At 38.7% G+C, this 27,045-nt stretch overlaps 2 protein-coding genes across 3 annotated transcripts; one reads left to right on the top strand and one right to left on the bottom strand.

The window, feature by feature from the left end:
- Window positions 1-2,301: 2,301 nt before the first annotated feature.
- LOC121894039 (ADP-ribosylation factor 4-like) lies at window positions 2,302-6,994 on the top strand. Its single transcript, XM_042406345.1, has 6 exons — window positions 2,302-2,733; window positions 4,164-4,244; window positions 4,350-4,459; window positions 4,539-4,610; window positions 4,722-4,844; window positions 5,991-6,994. Exons 1-6 carry the CDS (start codon window positions 2,667-2,669, stop codon window positions 6,084-6,086), a joined length of 549 nt encoding a protein of 182 aa, XP_042262279.1. The 5' UTR covers window positions 2,302-2,666; the 3' UTR covers window positions 6,087-6,994.
- A 984-nt stretch (window positions 6,995-7,978) lies between these two features.
- On the bottom strand, window positions 7,979-25,876 carry appl1 (adaptor protein, phosphotyrosine interaction, PH domain and leucine zipper containing 1). 2 transcript variants are annotated; one of them, XM_042404110.1, is made up of 22 exons: window positions 25,130-25,876; window positions 21,937-22,035; window positions 21,717-21,776; window positions 20,604-20,675; window positions 20,278-20,365; window positions 19,649-19,690; window positions 18,223-18,281; window positions 17,289-17,435; window positions 16,500-16,582; window positions 15,705-15,866; window positions 14,919-15,107; window positions 14,747-14,789; window positions 14,608-14,664; window positions 13,729-13,820; window positions 13,400-13,579; window positions 12,589-12,638; window positions 12,252-12,426; window positions 12,054-12,090; window positions 11,808-11,948; window positions 11,664-11,714; window positions 11,446-11,535; window positions 7,979-10,883 (listed from the first exon to the last, which is right to left on the bottom strand). In XM_042404110.1, the coding sequence occupies exons 1-22, from the start codon at window positions 25,181-25,183 to the stop codon at window positions 10,731-10,733; spliced, it is 2,124 nt and encodes a 707-aa protein (XP_042260044.1). In that variant the 5' UTR covers window positions 25,184-25,876; the 3' UTR covers window positions 7,979-10,730. The 2 variants fall into 2 exon arrangements, with proteins under 2 accessions (XP_042260044.1, XP_042260043.1); XM_042404109.1 differs by having other exon boundaries at window positions 12,589-12,641; window positions 25,130-25,875.
- Between the last annotated feature and the right edge of the window lie 1,169 nt (window positions 25,877-27,045).

The following is a 27,045-nucleotide window of genomic DNA, read 5'->3' as shown; positions in this document are numbered from 1 at the left end:
GTCTCACTCTGGTGTGATTTCCCTGAGCCACAAACACATCACAGGGCAGAAGTCATCACCAAGCTATTGTATAAATACTGTTTAGATCAGCTGAGTCCAGATTATTAAGACTAAAACACAATATAGAATATAAAGCAGAATTAAGCCTTCTCCAAACCACAGTTTAATTCCTTCTGATGCTGAAAGGGTTTTGAAACCTCTTTCAGGTTGAGAAATACATTTTCCAGAAAATATAATTGGACAGTTAACAGAATTAATAAAATAAATAAACTAAAACAACGGATGGCTCCTGCATGTTTATCAAATCATAAACAACTGTCCTCCCAAGAGAAATAAGTCTCTTATGATTTGGTAAACATGCAGGAGCCATCGCATCACTCTTACCACTTCAGGTTTTACTGTGTTAGTGGAGCATATTTCCAAACACATGTTCAGGTCATTAAATTACCACAAGTAGCTGCCATATAGACGAACTTCAACGTCCCTGACAGTCTGGGGCAGTTTTCTGCTTTGCCAGAGATAGAAAGTGATTAAGTGCACTACTTAAAATATTATACTTAACCCCTACATACCATTCTGGCCAAATTTAACCCATTTTTTCCATTGGTGAGCATTAAAGATCCCCTGAACATCATTTTCTTAGCCTGAAATTTTAGTTGATTCTTTTTAAGTGACCCAGAATATACTTTTTTTTTTTTTTTTTAATTTCAAACTTTACAATATGACACCCCCACTTTACTACATGACACCCCACTTTACTACATGACACCCCTTTTTACTACATGACAACCCCACTTTACTACATGACACCCCATTTTACTACATGACACCCCCACTTAACTACATGACACTCTCACTTTACTACATGACACCCCATTTTACTACATGACACCCCCACTTAACTACATGACACCCTCACTTTACTACATGACAACCCCACTTTACTACATGACACCCCATTTTACTACATGACACCCCACTTTACTACATGACACCCTCACTTTACTACATGACACCCCTTTTTACTACATGACACCCCCACTTTACTACATGACACCCCATTTTACTACATGACACCCCACTTTACTACATGACACCCTCACTTTACTACATGACACCCCATTTTACTACATGACACCCCCACTTTACTTCATGACACCCTCACTTTACTGCATGACACCCCCATTTTACTACATGATACCCCCACTTTACTACATGACACCCCATTTTACTACAAGACACCCCCTTTTTACTACATGACACCCTCACTTTACTACATGACACCCCATTTTACTACAAGACACCCCCTTTTTACTACATGACACCCTCACTTTACTACATGACACCCCATTTTACTACAAGACACCCCCTTTTTACTACATGACACCCTCACTTTACTACATGACACCCCTTTTTACTACATGACACCCTCACTTTACTACATGACACATCCTACATGGTTATGGTTAGAATATTAATATAAAATTTAAATTTTTTCAAAGTTTTGTTTTACTTTTATTATAGTATACTATGTAGCACAGTCATAGTAGTATTAGTAAGTAGTATAGTGCATGATGATGCATCGTGTATGTAGTGTAGTAATGTGTACACCGTTGCTTGCCCTTTTTGTCATACACTGAAAACTTTGTACAAATTGATTTTTTAATACTGTATTTAAAGCATCAGTCTGATGTTCTTCTGTATTTTTCTTACTGTCAACAAATACCATGAAAAAAACATGTTTGTCCATCTCTGAATACTTTCTTACTTCCCTACTCTGCCTACTCAATACTAATAAATAATAAAACACAATACTTCCAAATTGGATTCACTCATCGTTGGTTTTGGTGGTTTTTAGGGCTGCAACTAACGATTATTTTCATTATTGATTAATCTGTTGATTATTTTCTTGATTAATTTATTAGTTGTTTGGTCTATAAGATGTCAGAAAATGGTTCGATATCTTCAAATGTCTTGTTTTGTCTACAACCAAAAGATATTCAGTTTACTATCATGGTAGACTAAAGAAACCAGAAAATATTCACATTTGAGACGCTGGAATCAGAGAATTTTTATTTTTTTCTTCTAAAAAAAATGACTCAAACAACAAGTAATTGTTGCAGCTCTAGTGTTTTCACTGAATTTGTTAACAATAAGAAAAATATAAAATATTGGCAACCTTGTCCTTTAATTATCGCCATGTCAATAAAGTAATTTTGAATTTGAAAAAAAGACCCCATAAATGAGCAGGCCTGTGTTGGCGGAAGTAATATTAACGGTGCAATGTAGGAGTTTACGTTTCTCAGGATGGCGACGGAATTATCCGCGAAGACCCGCCCTACTCTACCTCTGATTGGCTCTGACCCTGATACCCTTACCCTAACCCCAAATCTAACCAATCTTATCAACGAAGGCAATGATACTGGCCAATCATAGGCAGAGTAGGGCGGGTCATTCCGTCGCCCTCCTAGGAAAACTTTTTTACGTGAGGTGTCAATGCTGCCTGCTCCTCCGCTGCCACCGTGTACCAAGTTGACAGCAACCGGGATGATGACATGGATAACACACAAACAAACACGCTGCTGCTGCTCTATAAAACCGGAGACACCGACACACACCGACAGAGACACCGAGCTGCTGCCGAGGAGGAGCTTTCTACCTGAGCCATGGGCGTCTTCATCTCACACATCTTCTCCAGATTCACCGCCAAGAAACCTGTCAGGATTTTAATGGGTGAGATTTGATTTCAGCAATAATATTATTAACTCTGAGAATCAATAACTTCACTATGGTGACGTTTATTATTGCTTTAATAGGCTAGTTGTAGTAATTTTAAGTAGTGGAGTACTGTACTAACAGCAGCTTTATAGTTTTAATGTCATTTTTATTCCTTTTTGCCTTTATTTCCTTTTTGTGTGTTTTTTCAAGTAAAAATGTGAAACATTCATTAGTTCCAGCTAAATACTATTATACAATACAATGAAAATCTGACAGTTCAGTAGGAAATATCGCATTTTTTAAAAAATTGATTCGCAATCACTTGTGCTTCCTAAATGGACAGATTGATATCCCTGAAGTTTCACTGACTTGGTGTTAAACTCTGACGATTAAGTGTTCCCTTTATTAGCAGTGTATTTCACTTTTTACGCGACTACACTTTAGTTACTTTAAGATTTAATGTACAAAATATATGATGAGTTTATAAAATAGTTCAAATTAGCTCCAACTACGATGGTAAAGTGCTACTTACACATTAATGCATCAATAACAATAATCCATATATTATATAATATATAGCAGTATAAGCACTGAAGCTGCAAGAGTTACTTATTAGTCAATCAACAGAATATTAATCAGCAATCATTTAGGTAATCAATTAATCGCCCAAGTCCATTTGAAGCAGAAATGCCAAACATATAATGACCTTACCTTCTTAAATGTGAAAATTTGCTGCTTTTCTTTGTCTTATATTGTAGTAATTTAATTCTGTTTTGTTCTGACCGACCAATGTGATGATGTGATGGTCGTTTGTAACACATCAGGCATTTCTGACTGTTTATAGACCAATTGATTAATCGATTAATCAAGAAAATAATGGCCAGATCAAAATTTAAATTTTACCCAGTTTGGGTAAAGCACTAATACAAAACTGGGTTAACTTTAACCAGTAGCTCTTTGTGACCCAGTGTTACAAACACAACAAGCTTCAGCTAAAAACTGCTACAAATTTATTGTTTAACAAGTTATTAATAATCAATAACAAACCATGACATGTAAGTTTAAAAAGTGTAGATTATAACAAGCTTCAGTTTGGGTAAATAACCAAACAGTAAAATGAAAAATAACACTAAAACTGAGTCAAAACAACCGCTTGTCTTGAGTAGCTTTCTGGACGACATTAACCCAGTATTGTGCTGGTGCTACATTGACCCAAACTGGGTAAAAATTTAACCCAAAGACTTTTAGTGTGTAGTTGTAGCTTTAAAAAGCACTTATTTCTTCTGCATAAGTACTTTTACTTTTTATCCTACTAACTCTACTGGTAACACTAGTAACAGCAATAGCAACAGCAGTAATAACAGCAGTAGCTCTACTTGCTAATTGCAGTGCTGTCTTTGTCTCTTTGTGTGTGTGTGTGTGTGTGTGTGTGTGTGTTTCTGCAGTGGGTCTGGACGCAGCGGGTAAAACCACTCTGCTGTACAAACTGAAGCTGGCTGAGGTCGTCACCTCCATCCCAACCATTGGTCAGCCTCCACCTGTTTATACAAATACACGTGATTCAACAAAATATAAAATAAATACAAAATCATGAGATAAACTCATCTATATGTGTGTGTGTGTGTGTGCAGGCTTTAATGTAGAGACACTGGAGTATAAGAACATCAGTTTTACAGTTTGGGATGTTGGTGGTCAGACTGTCATCAGACCCCTGTGGAGACACTACTACATGAACACAGAGGTAATACTACTGCCGTTACTACTATTACATCTGCTGTTATCGCAGGACATTTACAGTAACGTCTGTTTGTCTTCTTCAGGGTCTGATATTTGTTGTCGACAGCAACGACCCTGAGAGGATTAAAGAAGCTGCTGACGAGCTGCAAAGGATGGTAACACTTTTTCTTTAATCATTTAAAGAAACATTACAGTTTATAACAATGTGAGTCTTGTTTCCATAGCAGCACGATGACCACGGTTATATGTGTGTGTGTGTGTTGCAGTTAGGAGAAGACCAACTGAGGGGCGCGGCCTTACTGGTATTTGCTAACAAACAGGATTTACCCAGAGCCATGCCAGTCAGTGACATCACAGAGGCCCTGAGCCTATCAGGAGTCTCACAGCCGGTAGGTAACAAATTAACCTGTAATTAACCTGTAAAATCATCTTACATATACTGAAAGAAAATGTTCATAATATCAAGTTCTCTTCAACTTGTTATTGTCCTGAAGCGTGTTGGTATAACAACTGAAAACACTCCCTCCTTCACTCAGTCACTACTGACTATGTAACAGACTCTCAACTGTGAGCATTAAATTGAGATTCACACTTACTGTAGTGACTAAATCCTAAACTTTAGCCACTACTGGCTGCTAATGGGCTTCATTGTTAAGACATGTACTCAGAAACTATATTCAATCTTTTCCAATTCTTCATATATACTGTGTTTATTTTCTTACCAATGTTTATTTTCTATATTGTTCGTCATTTAAAACAAATACAGCCAAACAATAAATCTGAGCAACACCTGTGATAACCTGGGATGACCTGAAATAACCTGTAGCCAGTCTGGTGGTCAGCCATGCTAGCAGAGCTGTGAGGCTGTACTCAACCAGTTTCTCACCTGTAAATAATGTTCACATCTACAGCAGCTAACAATTATTTTCAGCGATTCATCCGTTGATTATTTTCTCAATTAATCGATTTGTTGTTTGGTCCATAAAATGTCAGAAAATGGTGAAAAATGTCGATCACCGTTTCTTCGAATGTCTTGTTTTGTCCTGACCAGCAGTCCACAATCCAAAGATATTGAGTTTATTATCATAGAAGACTAAAGAAACCAGAAAATATTCACATTTTAGAAGCTGGAATCAGAGAATTTGGACATTATCTGGCAGAGTTTCTATGTTCAATAACACTGAGGAGATACAGAATAGGGAAAAACACACCTGAAACCAGCGGCCCCTACAACTTCACAACTCTTAATGTCACTCAGAAATCATAAAAGTGAACCTCATGGTGGCGCCAGAGGTTCACCAAAGTCAGCAGGATTTTTCTTCTGGGCACCACAAGTGTCTGTAACAAATTTCACAACAATCCATCAAATAATTGAGAAATTTCAGTCTGGACCAAAGCGGTGAACAGACCGTCATTACCATCCATACAGCCGAACTGCTAACGCGGCTAAAAAGGAGAAATCTCCATTAAACAGTGTAGGTTTGTCTGAAACTGCAGCTACGCTCATGACTTTGTATCTCTGTGTGTCTGTGCAGTGGTTTGTCCAGTCGTGCTGCGCTGTGAGCGGCGCGGGTCTGTACGAGGGTCTGGACTGGCTTTCCAACCAGATCCTGGAAAACAGAAGAAGCTGATCTGGAGCTCCGGTCCTCTGCTTTATTTTGGTTTCCTGCTGCGTCTTTAAGCACATCAGGCAGTCTGCTGTGAACTCAGCTGAGCCGGTGTAGAAGAGAAACATCAAGGATCCACATTGTCACAAAGAGATTTTACTGCTGCGTTCACAGCACACGGAAAACACCGTAGATCACAGCTTCCTTCTGGAAAATACAGTTACAGTTTGTGCCACATAAGTGTCATTTTAGAAGAATTTAAAAATAAGTTAAAGGTTTAAGTTCTTTTTATGTACTTGAAATTAACCAGAAATACCTGCAGCAGATGTTTTCAGCTTTCATTACACTACATATGTTGTTTTATTACCTCAAATTGCTGTTACTGGTGAATTCACTGCAGTGTTTTCCTCTTCTGAAATGTCTGAACGTATAAAACATTCCTTCATGTCCTGCTGACTTTATAATTGGCTCTACAAGACAGACATCAATGTGTTTTTATCTGTTTTCATATATATAGATGATAAAACCAGTATGATATAAACAGATTATTGGCCACAGAGTTGATGTCTCTGATATCACCAGAAAGGAAATTAGTTAATCAATGTGAAATCAAGACAAATATCACAATAATTCATTGATCGCAACTGATAAAATGACGCAGCAGCACTGAAGTCAAATGTTTCTTAATTCTAAAATTGGGAACCATGTTTTAGACAACCAGACGGATCATTTTGGAAAATAAATTTAACTGCACTGATTCTCTTTTATCTTTTGACCTGTTTAAGAATTCTTTATTATTTAATTAGTTAATATTCAGTTCATCTGTCAGAAGTGATTTTACTCTTAATTACTTATTTATTAAAAAAACTTATGTTTCTTGTATGACGTCTACAAATTAGGTTTTTTTTTACAATAAAATATCTTTGTAACACAGAAACACAAGATCACAGTTATTTATACTTTCAGACATTTTGTTGCTATGGATAATTAATTGTATTTCTGTGAAATTATGGTTTTGTTTTGTTTTTTAAACATGTACTAGATAAGGCTTTATGAAAATGTAAAATCTATATTTCTAAAATGCTTAATTTTTTTCACATTTATTCTGTAATAAAGTTACAACTGCCAGTTTGTTTTATTTTAATACAGACTACAATTATGTGATTTTGTTTTAAATACTCAAAAAAAAATGTAAAGAGTTTGGTTTGTGTTCTGCTGAAGGAATTTGGACTTAAGCACCAATTCTTAATAATCAGTTCAAAGGAATTACTTTCATTTTATTGATCATATTACAGCAATTTCTGTAAGATTGTGAAGTGACCAAACTAATTAGAGATTTAATTTGATAGTATAGCTAGATGTAGTTAGCTTGAAGTAAGACTTCAGTTGAAATAGCCAAAAGTAATGAATAGATGGTGAAATAGTTGGCTAATATGGTGTGAATAGATACCTAAAGTCATGGCGATTGAACTCTTCTCATGGATAAATTAAGATAGATAGCTAAAAATAACAGATTAACAGTTTAAAGAGTTAGATTAGCTTGAAGTAATCAAACAGTTGAACTAGCTTGTTAAAAGTATTGTATTAATGTGGATTAATAGTGGATGAACTATTGATGGATGAACAGTTGTAATAGCTCAAAGTAATGGGTTAATGGTGATTTAAAGGTTAAATGGTTTAAGCCACAGAGCTGTTACTGGCCAGCTGTTGCTGAACCAGCACACATATTGATGACACTACATCTAAATGTGTCTTATTACTTTTTGGATTATGGTGTTCTAAGTCTTTTTAGCGATTTAAACGACTTTTTTTCCAATTATGTGTTCTAAATTTACATTTGCAAGACGTTTCTGAAAGCTCTCATAACTCATGGAGGTTCGTTTGATCTGACAACACCAGCAGACTGACTCGGACGAGTGGAGTTAGTGCTTTATTTATCACCGAAAAGCCTTTTTTTTTATTATTATTATTATTTATGACACTGGAACATCAATCACTTAAACATATTTACAGTTCAACATTATCAATCCTGTCGTGCTTTTCTGCGTCAGTAAAGTGCAGCTCCATCAACACGAGTCCTTCACCGGGTTACAGCAAGAAAAAACATCCTCCCAAAACAAAACGACAGAAAAATAAAATCATCTTCAGTAATTTCTGATTTAGATACCGAGAAATGCCTTCACCGCGCTGATTCCCCGACAGCCAACTGAAGAGGTTTTGTCTGTTGTTAGGAGGCTTTGACCTCTGATATTTTGTCATCCCTACATTTAAATGTCTAAAATCTTGGAACTGAAGCTTATTCTGTTGTTTTTCTACAGATAATCACTCTGGATAAAGGCAGATTAATGGATAAAAACTGTGAAAAACATAAAAAGGCCCCAAACAATGACCAAGAGATAAATATGTGTAAAAAGAAGAAGAGGAACACTCTGATGTGCTGGCATTTGGCGGAAAATGTGAACAGCTTCCTTTTTTTTTTTTTTATGAAACTTATTATTTAACGGTAAACGTGAGGAGATTGTCAATTTCTGACTTTTCACAACATCAGACCAGCGTTTCAACAAAGCTAAAATGGACAAAGAAATGCAAGCGAAGCATCTTTGGCTTCCTTTTGAGGCCTAAAATCTTCAAACTGTTGGAGCAGAGCTGAGCTGTATGAGATTCTGGTTAATGAGCATTACTTTCATGCAACTATTCGTTTTCTAAGAGGCAGAAGCCAAAGTTGCAGACATCTCATTTTAGAGTAAAAGCCTTCAAAAAAAAAAATTTTTTTTAAAATCACATTTTCACTCCGTCTTGGTCTGCTGCTGTGTTTTCTTTGACCGTCACATTTCTCTGTGGCAGCCATGTTGGCGCTGGTCCTGACAACATGCTAATAACACACTGCGTACAAACGGCATGACGTGATTTAGAACGCAAGATATTTTATGTTTTTCTAGAATTACCTCAACAAATACAGAAATATGGAATAAGAGGAACTGTGAAACGAGTTAATGTTGGCACTGGAGGTCATTGAAGACGTCATTTTACAGTCGGGTTCATGTTCTTGTTAGATTAAAGAGGAGTTGGGGCCAAATTATTTGCACTGTGGCTAAAATAGAGCTGACCTTTGACCCCAGATGAGCAGAATTTGACCCATACTGACCTCCTGAGTTTGCAGTGTTTCATTCATAACTGCCATGATAATAGAAACATCTGGTGCTCGTCAATATTTTTTAAGTTTTCAATACTAGTTTTTGCAGTAATTTCTGCCAAATATCTGTGTTTCTGAGGCATAACGTACTCAGGTAGCGCTGATTTAATGATTTCCTGGTCAATGAGTCAAGAATTCTGGTAAAAACTGGGCTGAATTTAGTGGAAAAGTTATTTTTGCTTGTTGTTTCAACAGCATTTTTATGACTGCATCTCACTGTGAAGCAGTTCATAACTACATGTTGAAATATGGTCACTGAAATGGTTTCTTAACCTTAACCAAGCAGCTTTTGTGCCTAAATTTAACCGTAGAGTTATCAGATCTCATCACAAGGAGCTGATAAATAACATCCTGCTGCTAGTATGAGTCATTTTGGCAACTAAACGTCTGAAAAACTTTATTTTCTCAACCAAATTCGGCCAAATTTTTACCCCAGACAGCTAGACAGTCTTTTGACCTGCAAGTCACCAAATCAATGCTGACTGGATGATGTTTCAGATCTGAATGTGGTTTCTCTTGAGATATTTAAGACTTGCTTGAGTCGGTTAAATCACAACAAACATGATGCTGCTGTTGTGACGTGGCGATGCAAGACTTTTCCACTCATACACTAAAAGTCATGATGTTCACTGTGATGATGATTCAGCTGGTTGATTTTAAACCAATGACTGGTGAGGAGAAAGGAAAGAAAAAAAAAAATCTGAAATACTGTAAGATGCTTTAAAAATGATCAGCTGATGAACACATCATAACAGGAAGGATTTTAAAATCTCCCTTTCTTCTCTTTTTGTGTTACGACATCATATCTCACACGTTTTAACAACAACACTGATAGAGAAAACAGCTGAGGTGTCATGTTGCCCTTCAAGATCTCGTAGTGGTCAGAGAGAAACCGTCGCCTCCTGCCCTCAAGTGACCTTGAGCATCGGCAGCGGGAGGCGGGGCTTAGTGGCTGACCCTAAATTCTTGGACCAATGAAAGAACATAAGAGAGGGGATGTGACACCGTCTGAATCTGATTTCTGTGTCTTCTTACGTGTCTCCTTCAGATCCTGGTTCATTACTCCTCACATGATGTTTTGCTTTATATCCTCTGTAATTGCTGTTAGCTCTTTTTATAAAATAAAACAAAAAAAAAAAAACTTGCAGGTTAATCTATATTTGCGTCAGTTTCTGGATATAGCCAGTATAAAAAGCAGCGTTTTTACACACAGAGTAAAACACGAGTCCATGACGACACGTTTCCATGCCTACCCTCCTCCTCCTCCTCCTCCTCTTATAGCGAGGCTGCGTTTTGTTTATCCTCCGTTTTTTTTTTTTTTTTAAGAGTCCAGCAGCAGGGGAACACATGTTTTTCAGCTCCAAGCAGCCCGGGTGGGCGGGTGGTGCTTCCCCTCCTCTGATTCCTGAGCTGTTGCTTTAACAGTACCAGCTGGGACTTGCCTGGGTGGGAAAACATGCATCCTCTGCGTGTCGTTAGGCTTCAGACTCGCCCTTCTTCTTCCCTTCCTCCCCAGCATCGCTGTCCTCTGATTGGCTGTTACTGAGCACTAGGAACTGTCCGTCAGAGGCTGGAGGGTTAGCAGGACGACTCGAGGCGGCGATCAAACGGCTCTGCTCCTCTAGATCCTGCGAGTCAAAACGAGGAAAAATAGAAAACTGAAATTAAATATCAAAGCTCTGACAAAAAGAAACAAATTATGTTAAATGTGTCCCTGTAGGTTTTTATGTATTCTTTATTAATTTATTTGATTTATGGCACAACAGAAAATTAATAATGAATTTTGTAATCAATTAATAGTTTTGTTTATCAATATTTGCTTGTTTCGGCCTCTTTAAGGGGAGGTTTTGATTGTTGTTCAGACACAATGAGCAATTTTAAAGACATGATTGTGATTGTTTTTAATTTCTTACAGTTGAAATAACGAATCAGATGAATTATAAAATTATAGATTATTTACTAATTTGTTGCAGCCTTAAATGTGACATCAGGACACATCAAGAAATGCAGGTTGAGGATGATGCATCATCTGCAAAACCTGCATCAAAAACAGGCCCTAAATCTGTTTTATGTGACTAAAACAGACTGAATCAGGGGTTAAAAGGTCACCTAATGTATCTGTTAGTTAAGTAAACAACTATGTTTAAGTGTGTGTAAAGTGTGGGGTTAGGATTAAAGGTTAAAGGTCACCTTCTCTATCTGTTTCTGCTTGCTGAGTTCCTCCTGCTGTTTCTCTTTGGCCTTGTCCTGCTCCTTCCTCTTCTCCACTGCTTTACGGTCCTACACGACAAAAACGACAATAAGTCAACAAAAATAATTAACCTCAACAACATCATCACAAAAATGCGAGGGAGTTAGCATTAGCATTAGCTCCAGCATTACAGTAAGAAGCTTCAGATCAGTCTCACCATCTCAGAGTGGAAGGCTATCTGCTTGGCTAGTCCGATACTGTCACAGATCTGAAACACGTGAAGAAGATGGACGAGTTAGATGGATAAAAGATAAAACAGAGGAGTAGACAGCTAGACAAATAGATGAGCAGACAAGACAACCTTCTCTCCATCGTTGTTGGACTCGAAGATGTAGCAGACGGCTCGGCTGTCGGACCGCCCGCTCACCGAGTGCAGAACAAAACCAAACAGCCTCTTGTTGTCCTGATGGGACGAGCACTGAACCACGCTGGAGAGAGGAAACTACAGCAGGAGAGAGATGAAAGAGATGATTGGAGCATAAACGATCAGATCAGAAACCTTTATGAGACTTAAACCATTTAACCAGAGAGACAGAGGTCGTCCTACCCTGAGTCGAGTGACTTGTGTCTGAGGATCAATGAGCCTGAAAACAAAAAGCAAATCATTAGTATCAACAGACAAAATATGCTGCCAAAATGATCAAGATCCTCACAAAGATAGACATACACACACACACACACACACACACACACACACACACACACACACACACACACACACACACACACACATAATGGTTCGTACTTGAGGCAGTCGCAGGTGACCAGCAGGTGAGACTCCGTCATCCTGAAGATGTTGTGGATGGCTCTGGCTGCCAGGATCTGCCTCATGGTCTCAGAGATGACGTCCGCTGACTCGGTAGTCCTGACCTCCATGGAGCCCAGGAAGCGAACGATGAAGAGCTGGTGGAGGATCGAGTCTGGACAGCGGACACAGAAAAAGTATTTGTCAAAGTATGTTTTCAAGTGTGGAATTGCTAATGGAGGGAAAACACTGTTTCATGCAAATTGTTATTTTAATAATAATACTGAATAAAGTATTAATAACATGAGGAAAACAAGACGAGACAAACAGACGGTACCTTCGTTGTCTTCTGATGTGCTGTCTCCTGACTCTCCGAATGGATTACTCCTTCTGACACACACACACACACACACACACACACACACACACACACACACACACACACACACACACACACACACACACACACACACACACACACACACACAAAACATCAGTGTTTTTTTTGTTTTAAATACATATATATATAACTTTTGTGTGTGTTGCTGTTTTACATGTAAATGTTCAATTTTGAAAAAGCAAAGTAAAATATTAAAAAACTAAAAACAAACATCGGCTGCTACATTAACTAGACAGGACAGAAGCTTTCTCCTTCACATAAAGACTGAAACTCTCCTGCCCTCAGACTTGCAAAAATTATGGATACTTTGATCGATCAGCTGCCAATATTGATCACAAATAACTTGATTGGTCTGTGTCAGCAGCTTTCATCAGGGCTACATGTTTGATAAGAAAATAGTTCTTATGAAAAGTGTCTCCAGTAGAGTTACAAGGACATGGTTTCTGGAGAGAAATGTTGCTGTTGTTTAAGTTTTAAATGTATATTTTTATATATAAATAGTAAATGTAAAATGTAAAGATTTTGAGCACCAAATCTCAGAGACCAATATCTCAAAACCTCAGCATATAAAACATAAAACATCTCCACAGATACCACTAAGGGCAAAAAAAAGAAAATTTATAATTTGAGTGAACTGACCCTTTAATATTTTGAAAACTCTGAGACTAAGAGCAGAAATAGAACTATGATGGCTTAACTGGGATTGCACCAGAGCTCAACACACACACACACACACACACACACGTACCTGCCGGACTGTGCTGCCGTCTTGTTCTGTCCTGAGTTCTCCTCGCTGACGGGGGAGATTATGTCAAACTGGATGGGTGTATCCGGGGCAACCAGCGCATCCAATGAGAGCACGGAAAGGGCAGGCGACGGCTCGGAGCCCACAGAGCTTATACTGCTCGCTCGGCCCGCACGCCCCTTACTGGAATAGAGAGAGAGAGGGACAGATATGTATGATCTTACTGATGGAGGTCTGACTCAACTGATAGATTATGAGGTTGTCAATGACTCCTTCCAGCTGTGTAGTCATGTTAGCCAGATACACACACACACATACACACACAGTCCTACCTGCTGGGTCTCATGCTCTCGTGTCTCTGTTGGAAGGACGGCGATGGCGTCACAGCTTCGATAGCTGATTGGTTCACTCTGGCTGCCAGCTCCTGCCAATAGGAAGACAGCGCTATCAGCATCAACCAATTGGTGTCAATATGTCGATTATTGTCCAAAACCAAAGGCATTAATCTGCTGCTAATGTTGCATGTTGTTCCCTGTCTCTTTCTCTCTCTGCTCATTTCCTGTCAGCTCTACTGTCAACACTCTAATAAAAGGCAAAAAATGTCCAAAAATATGTTAAAAAAAAGCTGCTATCCATTTTATGTTTCCTAGCAACAAAGACATTGTGTCTTGTAATTTCCTGTCTATGATGGAAGTGGGAATGTAAACTCATTTTGTAAATTGACATCATGTTTGTGACAAACCTTGCACCTGAATTTAAGCAAATATTTGACCAGATTTACAAGTTATTTTGTAAATGTATTTAGGACGGCCATAGCTGAAAGAAAACGAGAGACTCTCTTCCATGACAGTTATACACACATTAACCACTGTTAGCGGTCCTAGCAGCGCTAATTAGATCAGTTCTCCTGCACAGTGTCAGGATCAGCTAGTCATGTTGTTGTAGTTAATAGTTTTGGTGGCTAATGGTAGTGGTGGATGTGGTAGTGCCAGGTCATGTGACCTCCTCATAAATGTGGCGGTGAGTGTTTTCTCTGACTGGAGGCAACAGTCATCAACGGGTACAACACCAAGCAGGATCACTGGACAAATCAGAGGTGCGGATGGTGATTCAGAGGTCTCGAACGAGGCTAGACTACACCTAAAAATAGCTGCCAAAAATTCCCACTATGACTTATGGAATTAATTTAATGAGAAAGGTGAGACACAGACCTCTGCGTTCTCACTCAGGTAGATCCTCTTGGAGATGTTGTTGATGGTGGAGATCCACTGGTGGAGGAAGAAGCAGAGAGACGCGGTGAGGCAACAACAGAACAGGTAACATGACAAACAAAAAAAAAAAACATCTTACCTCCTCGCAGTCCTTCCTGCTCTCTGCCTGTAGCGTCACAACTCTGACAGAACACAAAATGAGAAAACAGGACTGAGTTCAATCTCCAAACTCAAATGAGTTTTAGAAGCAGAGTTGATACTCTACTATAAATCACCAGCATTTGAAAATAGTTATAGTTTTCCCCTCTCACTTCTTGCCGTCGAAGGAAGTGACCTGGAAGCAGAAGCGGCGGTCGTCACTGTCCACCGCCATGACGGAGGAGTTGTCAAGGTCTGTGACCAGCCCACCCGCCACCTCGCCCCGGCCCTGCTGCATCAGGTTGCCTCCCTGAGTGAAGAAGTACTGACGTTCCCAGGATGACGACACCAGGCCCGTCTTACTGAGAGACAGACAGACAGACATAAGAACAGCTTAAAGTCTTGAAAAATGACATAAAACTTACTAAGACACAGCTGGTAGAGCTGCACAGTGTGGAGGAAACACTCATACTAAATAAAAGGGGATTATTTACAGTATTACAGTTTTGTCCATCGTTTCTATCAGTAATAACACTGCATTCACCAAGTTAATTGCTGAGATCTGGGAACACTTTGATATCACTAAGGAGTCTGACGAGTGAAGACACACGAACAATCAAACAATCAGACAAGTACAATGTTATTATTACTAATAGAAATGATGCACAAAACTACAAAATACAATCCCAACTGTAATAAATTGGATTTATCCTCTAAAGCCCCTACATGTTGTATCTTTGGCACCCCCCAGTGGTAAAAAGACATTATGACAGATGATAGTTGTAGTAGTAGTAATAGTAGTAGTAGTAATAGTAGTAGTAGAAAAACAAAACTTATGACATCAGAATCATTTCAGTGGTGGTATGATTACATAACAATTCTACACAAAGGCGCTTTATTGTGAACATTAAATAAAAGTCTTAAATGTGTGTGTGTGTGTGTGTGTGTGTGTGTCTTACTTGCGAATGTGCAGGTAGCCCTGCTTCCTGGTCAGGTTGCGGCAGACAGGTGAGTGGGCGGGGTCAGGGTCACATGGTGCATACAGCGGGTCACATGACATCTCCATCTGCTGGATGGTCTGCTGCATCTGCCCGACCTCCTCCTCCATTTCCCGACGCACACTGTACACACACACACACACACACACACACACACACACACACAAGTTCAGTCTCTTCATGCTTCCATTTCCGATTTCTTCAAAACTACAAAATCTTTACTTTAAGTGGGTTTATAAGTTTTATAAACTGACTTAAAGTACATAAAAACATGAGACCTTGAGTCTACTGTCGGTAATGTAACCTCAGACATTTTAAGACTTTTCAAGGAATTGCAGACACCCTGAGCAGATACATTCATGCTCCAGAACCTCTGAGCGGCAGGCAGGTGCTTCATCATCTGAGGTGTGAACTCTTCCTCTTTCAGTTGCAAATTTAACTTGAGGGAAACGTCTTCTTCTCTATCACATGTTTAAGTGCAGCAGCTTGAAGGAAATACACCCATCTGATCTTCCATCAGTGCTCAGGGAAATTTTTGTCAATGTGAGGTTAAGTTGTTCATCACTGCTAGTAGCTTTATTTTACAATTACTTACAAGGATTTCTTCTTGATTCATTTTCATATCACATAAATTTATCATCAAATCTTTCTTTGGCTCCTGGAGGTTCCACAGCGCACCACCACCAAACCTCATTAACTTTGCTGAAATTTCTGAGTAAAAATGATTAACATGCGTGAGTGTGTGCAGGTTCTTACTTCTGGACGCTGGTTCCTATGGTTCCCAGGAAGTCCTCCCACTGCTGGGTGAGATTTTCTGATCCCAGCTTAAAAAAACTGATCTGCATAAAACACACAGATAAAGAACATCGGCAGGTTTGTGTCTGTTACTTTCTCAACTCTAAACCAGAAAAACTCAGATTCAAAAGGTTTCAATCTGACGTTCACTGCCTGCTTCACAATTCTGTCTGTTAAAATTTTAAAGACTTTACAGGTGGATTTTACTAGTCGCGGTTAGTGCTACTCAGCTGTGAAAATGTTTTATTTTGTCTTCTGTGGCTCTGAGGGAGCTTTAAAAAAAAATTACCCCTGATGATGTCATAGTGATGTCATCAGGGTTGTCTTGACTTGATTTTGGAGACAACAGATTCTGCAAAGAAATCCTGTGATTTAAACAGGAGGTTTAATTTACTGTCACATTTGTAAATCGTCAAATTTGAGAAGCTGGAACCAGAGCATGATTGGCTTTAGATTCCTCCATTATCAAAATAGTTTGTGGATTGATGTTCTTTTGTCCGACTAATCAATTAATCGACTAATTGTAGCAGCTCTATAAAAATTATAACATTTATATCATTATATTAAAAATGAAGGGGGCTCAAAGGCAACTGTATAAAGGTGCGTTTGAGACCTCATGATTTAGGTCATTAGGCCGGTCTGTTGGGTTTTGAAGGTCGTATGGTCTGACTGAAATTCCTCTAGTGTGCAGGATGTGTGTGTGTGTGTGTGTGTGTGTGTGTGTGTGTGTGTGTGTGTGTGTGTGTGTACCTGGGCCTGCATGTAGCCCAGCAGCGGCTCCAGCAGAGCAGTCTTCTTCTTGTACTGTAGTGTGTTCAGTGAGCAGAAGTAGTGCATCATGGTCTGGTGCTGTTTCTTGCGGGAGGTGTAGACGTCCTCCACCGCCTCCGCCCGCATCTGCAACACACCAGAGTTTACTGGTATTTCAGTAAGTATCACAATAACTACTGACATATATCAAGTTTTTATATGTTGGTACATAGCTACTGCTGAATATTTTCTAAATCAAGCCATTAGGGAAATGATTTCCTTCCTGACAAGCAGCTGTTGGTTTTAGGTTATTTCTGCACATAAAAAAAAGATTTGAAACTAGCTGCAGATAGAGTGCAGAGATTTGAAAATAGTCCCAAATCGCAGCTGCATTAACGCCCAACAATCAGCTGACCGATGGTTCACACTGTTATGGATAATCTCCAGTATCTCCAGTGAGTTTTAACCCTCTGCAAGTTCAACACTGGATGATAAGATGTTATTTTAAAGGGTCCATATTTTCCAAACAATTTCAAAGGAAGTTTGCTGGGAAGAACACTGTAATTATAGAAAAGATGGCAGCCATGTTCAATTGGTACAATCAACTAATTAATTCCAATTAATTGTTTGTACCCTTTTACAGGTCAGCTGCAGATGCAAAAAGTAAAAAACGTCAACAGGCAAGCATACAATTCAACATATATGGAGAATACATTTTCTAATAATTAAATGTAATTCCTCTAGAAATCAACAACTGCTTCTAAACTCAACACACTAACTAAACTAAACTGTCTCAGAGCTCTTTATCTTCCCTGTAATTAGTATCAAGGACATAATTTAGAAATTATAGTCCTGTAAAATAAAACATTTCCTAGAACTTTATTATAAAATTAGTACTGAATTATGAAGTACTGAATTATGCGTTTCTGGTCACCTTGTCGTTGTCCCTCTTCTTGGACAGGCGGCTGTATCTGTTAATGGCCGTGTCATGATCTGCAGGCAGAAACAGCCAAACAGGAAGGCAACAATTTTTGGTAATGTTACATAATAACACAGGAAAAGATAGAAAAATAAAGCAGTAATTTAAAAGATAAAAAACGAAATACCAGTAACCAAGAAAAACAAGGTGAAAATGGACTTTAAGAGTAACTAAATATCATCATGAGTCTTTTGGGAGAAAAGTGATTTCCTCTAAATGTGCCAACAATCTGGAGCCAAACCGACATGCAGAGAGATCTGCACATCTCGTTCTTTTAGACGAACTGTTACTTAACTTTGTGTTGCTGCAACTCAACTGTGACAGAGTCTGTGTTAGAGATAGTGACTATACAGCAAATCCACTTCTCATCTTCACTCAGATCAGGACAGATGTCGTCCACAAACACTGAATAAACTCACTGCTGCTGCCTCTGAGATTAAAACTCCACTGAAACGTTTCGGTCGACGGTCTCAAAACATCAGAAACACATCCTGTGTGTTTGCATATTTGCATAATTACGTATAAACATTATTAGGTGCAATTTTAATAATCCATTAATTGTTTTAAGCAAATTATGAACATAAATTATAACTTTTATAGGTCCAAACCACTTCCCATGTGAGGATTTGAAGATTTGTTGTTTTATTGGACTGAAACTGACTAACCCTATGCCCCGCCCCTTTCACCTTTATGCTCCAATCACAGCTGAGAAAGAACGACAACTTTCCTATAGCTGTACAAACCTCAACAGATGAGCAAGATATTGAAGTTGGGCTGCAACAAGCAATTATTCTAATTATTGATTAATGTGCTGATTAATTGATTACTCGTTTGCAATCCAAAATGTCTTCTTTCGTCCTGACCAACAGTCCACAACATGTCTCACATGGCACGAATTTTGGACTATTGCCTAATCTGATACAGTCACTATCCCAAAGGACTAAATTGTTTAGTCTGAAAAAAATTGCATCAACTGCCCTGAAAATCCTCATTAGACATTAAGACAAGATGCTACTTTGTTTAAATATCTCGTTTTACTTTAAATGACTCCTGACGCCTGAGCTGCAAAGAGACATTAGATGGATGTTATTTGAATATGTGCACTGAAGCCTCAAGTCCTGTTGTGAGATTCATACATTTACTTCTGATACCTGAGATGGACGGAAGACAATCATTGTACTAAAAACGTAACTCTACCCAGCAGTTGAGAAGCAATATTAACATAGCGAGGTAGTTAAGGACAGTTGGGACTAAAGAGCGGCCAACTGGAAGATGACTCCTTGTGTCTCTGGACTCTTGTTGTTATTTGTCCTTTGATAAAAATAATAAATACATTGATACTGAAAATGAATTGCAGCGCTGAGTAGCAGTGTTTACTTACCATCACTGGCTATTTGGAAGACTTCCTTCAGAGTGAGGATCTCTGCAGAGAGACAGAGACAAAAATCATTTTGTTGTCTCTGTTTATGTGGACACCCTTGTCCACATAGTTTTGTATACTTTTCGTCTGGAACTTAGAGGACTTCGTTTGGGCCTCTTCCGAAGAGAAAACTTATTGCTATGGTAAACAATAATATTTCAGACAATACATGCAGTGTGCTTTGAGCTTTGTCGTAACAAAGGAATGCTGTGTGGAGCTTGAGTGTGACCCAAGTCTTATCGCCTAACATCAGTGTTGGACTTCACTAATGCTCTTGTGGCTGAATGGGATCAAATCCCTGCAGGTTCCAAAACCTGGTTAAAGTCTTCCCAGAGGAGTCGAGGCTGTTACAGCAGCAGATTAATGCCGGTGGTTTTCGAATGACATCTTCAAATATCACATATGGCTGTAACATTCAGGTGTCCACATACTTTTAGCAATGTAATGTGATTAGACAACATCAAGTGTTTGTCAGTGTGGCAGGGTTGTATTAGTAGTGTCCTGCATGTGTGTGTGTGTGTGTGTATGTGTGTGTGTGTGTGTGTGTGTGTGTGTGTGTGTGTGTGTGTGTGTGTGTGTGTGTTTCCTACCCTTCAGGTCTCTCTCTTTAAACTGAGTGATAGGAAACATCATGGCATCTGCAAGCTGGGTGGACAAGACAGCATGACAGGAACTCAACTAGAAAGAAGCCAAAGAGAGAGATTAAAAAATATGGCGTGTAAGTTAAGGAATATACAAACTGTCAATCAGCTGAATGACCTCAGTTTGGCCACAGAAGAAGAACAGTGTTTCTAAATCTCCTTCTCACAGATATAAATAGTAAATCGCTCATGCTGTCATATCATGTCAGGTAAAACCTGCCTGTGTACAGAGGGATCAAACAAACCTGCTGTGGCGTATTTGTATTCTGACTCACCTCGTCAATGACCTTAGCAAACTGCTGTAGGGTGGAGCTCATCACCTCATCATCGCCCCCTAGAGGAAAACGCTGCAGACAACAACAACAACAACAGCAAAATTGATTCCTGGGAGAAAGATATGTCGCTGCCACAGCAAATAAGCGTGTTACACACCGTATAAAAGTTTGTGAATTCCTGGCAGTTTTCAAGATACTTTGTCAGAGAGAAAAGTGTTGACATAAGGTTGTTTCGAGAGGAAAGGTCACCATAATGATTACAAAGCTGTAAACATATCTTTTTTTGGATCAAAGTGTCGGCCGACTATGCACGTGTGTGTATACGTGGCTGTGTATGTATATGTATATATGTGTGTAGATTTAGTTTATTTAAGAGATGGATCCTCCTCTTGTTGTTTCTTATTTTTATTTATTTATTCTCTAAAGTGTGTGTTTTGTGTCTGATTGGAATATATGTACCACTTTTGTTTATATGTGTTCTTTAAAAGAAAACCTAATAAAAAGCAAATAACAACAAAAAAGAAGTGCGGGCCAAAATTCCAATCTTTGCTAAATCTTAAAATGTAACAGTGTGACACATAACCAGAGGCGTAGACCTGTATGGAGTAATAAGGCTGACAGCTGGTGTGATAAAGATGGTAGCTAGTGATAAAAGGCAAGTGTTATAATGTTGTGGCTTATGTTGCAAGGCTGTGGTTACTGAAGAGTTGGTCAATAATACTCAGATACAGGATTTTACTACTCTAGAAAGTTATTATGGCAGCAACTATTTTATCTTTTGGATCAGCGATTGCGAGGTAAATGGTAGAAACGCTCTGTTCATGTTGCAAATGAATCCACCAGGAATGTGTGCCTGCATATATGTGATTGGGCATTTTTTCATGAATGGATTTATCTCGGTCTGAATGCCGCCTAAGGCTAAAGGCTACCATAATAAAGCTGTGTCATCAGTGTGTCATAAGGCTGATGGACAGAGTTAAAGGGTTGCAGCCCATGTTATAAAGGTTGTGGTTAATGTTAAATGGCCAGTGGGTAGTATGATAAAAGTAATGTCAAGCGTTATAGTGTTTTGGCTGGTGTCAAAGGGTCGGTGGCTGGTATGAACTGGCCTACCTGTTTGTCGTACTCTTTCAGCAGTCTGGAGGTCAGATGTGTTGCAGCACTAAGCTCATTCTGGAAAAGAAAGCAGCACACGGCAGTGAGCAGCTGGAGACACATTGTTATCCAACCAACATCCACTTCCTAAAGTACTGTATGTTCTGACCATATCTGTTATCCTGTTGGCACTACACCTGTCAATCGTGTGCATGTGTGTGTGTGTTTGTGTGTGTACCTGTGCATCATAAATCCTCTGCATGGCCTGATAGAGCTGTGAACAGTAGTTGGAGATGGCTGCAGTGTCCTCCTCAAACACTCCCAGCAGAGAGCGAGTCTACATAAAAAAAAAGAAAAAAGAATGAAACTGGTAAAAATGCAGTCAGTGTTAATCATTTTAACAATCCATAACACCTCAGCAAGTTAACTGCCAAAATACCAGACTCACATCTATCTATGTAAATCCACATCTGCTTCCTCTCCACACAGTACAGTTCAGTTGTCAAGGTGTGTCTTCACTGCATGCCTTTAGCTCGCCAGCAAGCTGCTCTGTTATTGTCATTCTAAACTCACTAAAACAATACGATTTTGAATTTTTGAGTATATCTGAAGGCCGGTTTAATGTATATGTTTAAAAGTTTATCTGAAGCTAATATGATGCTTCAGCTGTCAAAATGAGTCAAATCAAGTAGATATATTTCTTTCTTTTTATTGTCTTTTTAGTGCCAAAGTTCCTTTTTTTGTTGCTACACTTCAACCGCAGCTCAACGGGGAAACACTGTCTGAGGAAACACAAAGAGGCTATTTAATGCTGTCTAATGTCTGTGGCAGATATCCACTTGATATGACTAACGCAGACTGCTGAAGCCTCATATAAGCTTCAGATAAACTTTTAAATACATTTTTGCACAAAATTGTGACTTTGTGGATTTTGTCCCCCATCACTTACAATGAAAGCACATTTGAAGGGGATCTTTTAATAGCCAGTATGAATAATAATTATTTATTTAGTATAGCACCTTTCACTGAAATAAAATTCACAAAGTGCTTCACAAGAATAAAAGTTTTAAAAAAAAGAGGCATAAAACATACAAACAAAAACACAGGCAACAGGGTACCCCCAAAAGAAACACACAAAAGAACAATCACTAGACATCTTAAGGTGACACAAAGGCCAATTTGAAAAGATGGGCGTTCTGTTGCTTTTTAAAAGCTTCTACAGAGACTGCAGACCGTATGTCTAAAGTAAAAGAGTTCAATGGTATTGGAGCCACTACGTCAAAGGCCTGATCACCTTTTGTTTTCAGTTGAGAGCGATAGACAGCCAGTAGGCCCTGGTCAGAAGACCTAAGTGACAGCTGTGATATGGAGCATTTGTAGAGGGTTCAGAGATGACTTGCTGAGGCAGGTGAAAAGGAAATTACAATAGTCCAGCTGGGATGATATGAAAGCGTGAATAATCATCTCCAGCTCAGGTTGTAATACAACAGACCTGAGTTTATCGATATTTCTAAATTGGAAAAAACATGTACGGGTCAATGATTTAATATGCTGATCAAAATGCATAGCCTGATCAAATAACACACCGAGATTTAGACTGAACAGCTGAGAAAAGGGACCCAATACTCTGAGCAACCTTGGGAGCTATACTGTCAGAAGCTATGATAAAAACCTCCGTCTTGTCTGTATCAAGCTGTAAAAAGTTGTTAGACATCCTGTCCTTTATGGCAGTCAGACAGTGGTGCAACACAGACATTTTGTCATTATCAGGCTTAAAAGAGACATAGAGCAGAATATCGTCAGCTTAACAGTGACAGGATATCTAAATTTGCTAATAACATGATCTAAGGGAAGCATATATATAGCAAATAAAATAGGACCCACAACGGAACCTTGAGAGACACCATAGGAGAGAGCAGCAGTTTCAGATGTGTAAGGACCAAATGACACAGAAAAACTGGAGGAATGATTAAAGCATCTTTCAGTGTTTATATGGCTGTTGTTTTAAGACAGACTTGAACATTTTTTAACCTATCCTTTAATGGCATCACAAAGCTGCCTCACTTTAAATGGGATAGATCACCATGGTAACCTACGCTGCAGGTTCAGTTCAGAGGATAAGATGAAAATGTGTCAACAGCCGGACTACTGACCAATCAGATCGCTGGACAAAGTATTTTCTTCATGCTTCTTTTTAGCAGAGACTAGTCAGATGACTAGTCTGATTGCAGCCACTTTGAACTGCTTTTAAATCACATTCTTGTTGTTTAATTACATTCTATATATACACACACTTCACCTCACTGTAAATCACATTTTGCAGCAATGATAAACTTTCCCTACATGTATCTCAGTTTCATCTTGTGTCAAATGAAATGCTCCACTGGTTCTGATGATGTTGCTTCTACTTTAGAAGTTCACCTCACAGCTGGACAGAGAAGTCAAGAATTAACTGAGCCTGTTGATAACCAGCTTTGATAGCAGTTATACAGGCAGTGCTGGAGGAAGTATTCAGATCCTTTACTTAAGTAAAAGTACCAATACAGCAATGTAAAAATACTCCATTACAAGTAAAAGTCATGTATGAAAAATCCCCTTCTAGTACATAAGTATATCAGCTTGATGTGGTTAAAGTATTGCGGTAAAAGTAGTGGTTTGGTCCCTCTGACTGATATATTATTATATATGACATCATTAGATTATTAATACTGAAGCATCAGTATGTAAGCAGCATGTTATTGTTGTAGCTGCTGGAGGTGGAGCTAGTTTGAACTACTATAGTTAGATAGTTTTACAGTTAGATAGTTTAGTCCTGTGAATTGAAAAATAATTGATTTTTTTTTAACGGATTACTGCTGAAACATCAGTGATTGGGTTGTGTTTCAATGTCAATCCATCTGAAGCAGTGCAGCAGCAGCTTTCTGCACTACGTGACTTTGGCATCTGACAACAACAGAGAGCAGCAGGATGACACTGCTGCCTGATCACTGGAAGGAGGGGAAACAGCCGAGTGGCTAAGGAAGTAGCCAGCCTTGCCAACTATTCATTTAACGGGATCATTTAATGTGCAAACTGACAGTGAATGTTGTGCCTCCCGTTGACATGTTGACTTCGCATCTCCGCCAGCTGATCGGTATAGCCGTCACATTTTCGATGCCGATGCACAGCTGATGTATCCCGTTCAATCAGTCGGTTAACTGGGCCGTTAGCGGTCAGCCTGCTGCTTGAACTCCATCTCCTCTATTTATCGATGAACACTGATCCTACACAGACAGTTAGCCTTGCTGTTTGTTCATTAAAACTGACCCTATAAAGACAGTTAGCCTCGCTGTTTGTCGATGAACACTGATCCTACAAAGGCAGTTAGCCTCCCTGTTCAAGCGGGTAACGTTAGCATGCTAGCTGGAGCTTCCAGGGAAGAGGACCGTTACCTGTGGGCTGTCCTCCAGCGTCTCCTCTATCGGCAGCTTCTCTATCCCGGGCATTGCTGCGGCTGGCGCGGTGGCGATCGGTGCCAATCGACGGAGAAAAACGCTCGGCGACTCTGTGCGACAACTCCCTCTCAAGATTTCCTGGCTACACGGATCCAAAACACCCCAAAACAGATCCTCCCAGCTCCGCAGGTCCCGCCCCCACGTGGATTGTGATTGGATGGAAGAAAGATTCCATTAATTCGATTGGTTGGTTGTTTAAAGGGAAAATGCGCCATTTTGGCTCTGACCAGGATCGCCCTTTTACTGTATCCGTGTACAACTCTGAGCCATAATGGCGGCCGTTTTCCTCAGTTTGTGAGAAACATCGCCTGTATTCATGGTATTTATTGATAAATTTGGGAATGCCATTTGGTTTATAGCCTTTCTACGTTTCTGATAAGCGGGACTACCTGTTAAAGGTATTTTTGTGGAGTGTTTTGTTAGTCTACATCAGAGTGGTAGGCAAACTGCAGTCTGTGGACCAAATCAGGCCCTGCAGAAAAAATACGTAGTCCCCTGATGAAAGTTTTGACTTTCATAGTTTACATCAAGACTTTTACATAATTTTTCACAAATCTACTGAAGATAACAAAATAAACACAAATCTCCTGTAAATCTCAGTTATTATAATATAACCTTGTAACATCTAATCAGTCAAAAGTGATTTTGTTTGGTGCTAATGTTGAGGTTAACGTTTATGTAATAAAGGCTTATAAATGGAACTCAAGCAAAGTATTTTCTTTTTTATATAACTTTGAGCCCATGTTTCTCATGTTCAGAAAATAAAATTAAAAAATCAGCACTGAAATATAGTTGTTTCTGTATGCTTTTTATCAAAGAAAGTGATTACATAGGATGCTTCATGGGTAGCAATTTACAAAAAAAAATGCAAATTTTTCCTTTGCTTGCAAATTTTCCTTATTCCCGCAATCTTACCACAATAAGAGCACATAAAACATTGCAAATTGTATTGCAATTTTGGAGAGAAGCCACTGCAAAATCAAACATTTTTGGCAGCAATAATCACAAAAAAACTGTGAAATCCTGGAGAGACTGTCTAATACTGCCCCCACATGAGAAGAGGCATTAAAACTATGGTTGCACCATGTAATTTGAATGGTGAATGGTGCTGAAATGAACCTGGCAAAAATCAAAGCTTAATGTGTGAATTCCATGTTAGCCTCTGCGACCATAACAGGTTTGTTCCTCACAAACACAAATGTTTGGCAGTCGAACTGAAATGGTCTTACATGTTCAGTATGTTGTACAGATTGTAAAGACCTCTGAGACCTTTAAAAATATATATATTATTCAGAATAATGGTACACAATATACAAGATATTTTTAAAGACCTTTTTTTTTTTTTTTTTTACTTTTTCAACTTTTAACATCCATAAACCCCACGCTCATCTTTCTCCACAAATACATACATACACAAGAATATAATAATAATAATAAATAGTAATGAAATAAAGAATAACATAAATCATTTATATAAACTGCAACTTACAATTATTTTCATTATCAATTAATCTGATAATTATTCTTTGATTAATTACTTCATACAGTCTTTCAGATATCAGATAATATAAAAAACATCCATCGTGATTTACATTAAATAATGTAACTGTAACAAGAAAGTAACATATCAAAGCCTATGTGTGTATATTTTTAAGTGATTGCAGCATCTTTATCTGATGGCATTACGTTTTTGTTTGTAAGCAAAATAGACAATTTTGAAATTATTTGCAGTCTGTGTTTTTCTTTGAGCCCATTTATTCTCTTTAAAGTTACGGCATAGGGTCGTATGTACAATATGAAAATGCTTTTTGGCTCACAGCTCAAAGAACTGTTACCAGTGTGAAAACATGGCA

This window comes from Thunnus maccoyii, chromosome 3 (assembly GCF_910596095.1).
Source record: "Thunnus maccoyii chromosome 3, fThuMac1.1, whole genome shotgun sequence".
Classification (NCBI taxonomy): Eukaryota; Metazoa; Chordata; class Actinopteri; order Scombriformes; family Scombridae; genus Thunnus; species Thunnus maccoyii.
Note: the sequence above shows the minus strand (reverse complement) of the source record. Positions and strands in the feature narration are given on the sequence as shown.

Bases quoted from the DNA above. Each gene is read 5' to 3' on its own strand.
- appl1 (XM_042404109.1), bottom strand. From the start codon at position 25,183: ATGCCCGGGATAGAGAAGCTGCCGATAGAGGAGACGCTGGAGGACAGC. The intron at 18,282-19,648 runs GTAAGTAAACAC...TTCTGCCTGCAG, and splicing joins CTTCCAAATAGCCAGTGATG to ATCATGACACGGCCATTAAC. The intron at 12,091-12,251 runs GTACGAACCATT...TTTTGTTTTCAG, and splicing joins GTCACCTGCGACTGCCTCAA to GCTCATTGATCCTCAGACAC.
- LOC121894039 (XM_042406345.1), top strand. From the start codon at position 2,667: ATGGGCGTCTTCATCTCACACATCTTCTCCAGATTCACCGCCAAGAAA. The intron at 2,734-4,163 runs GTGAGATTTGAT...GTGTTTCTGCAG, and splicing joins ACCTGTCAGGATTTTAATGG to TGGGTCTGGACGCAGCGGGT. The intron at 4,611-4,721 runs GTAACACTTTTT...TGTGTGTTGCAG, and splicing joins CTGACGAGCTGCAAAGGATG to TTAGGAGAAGACCAACTGAG.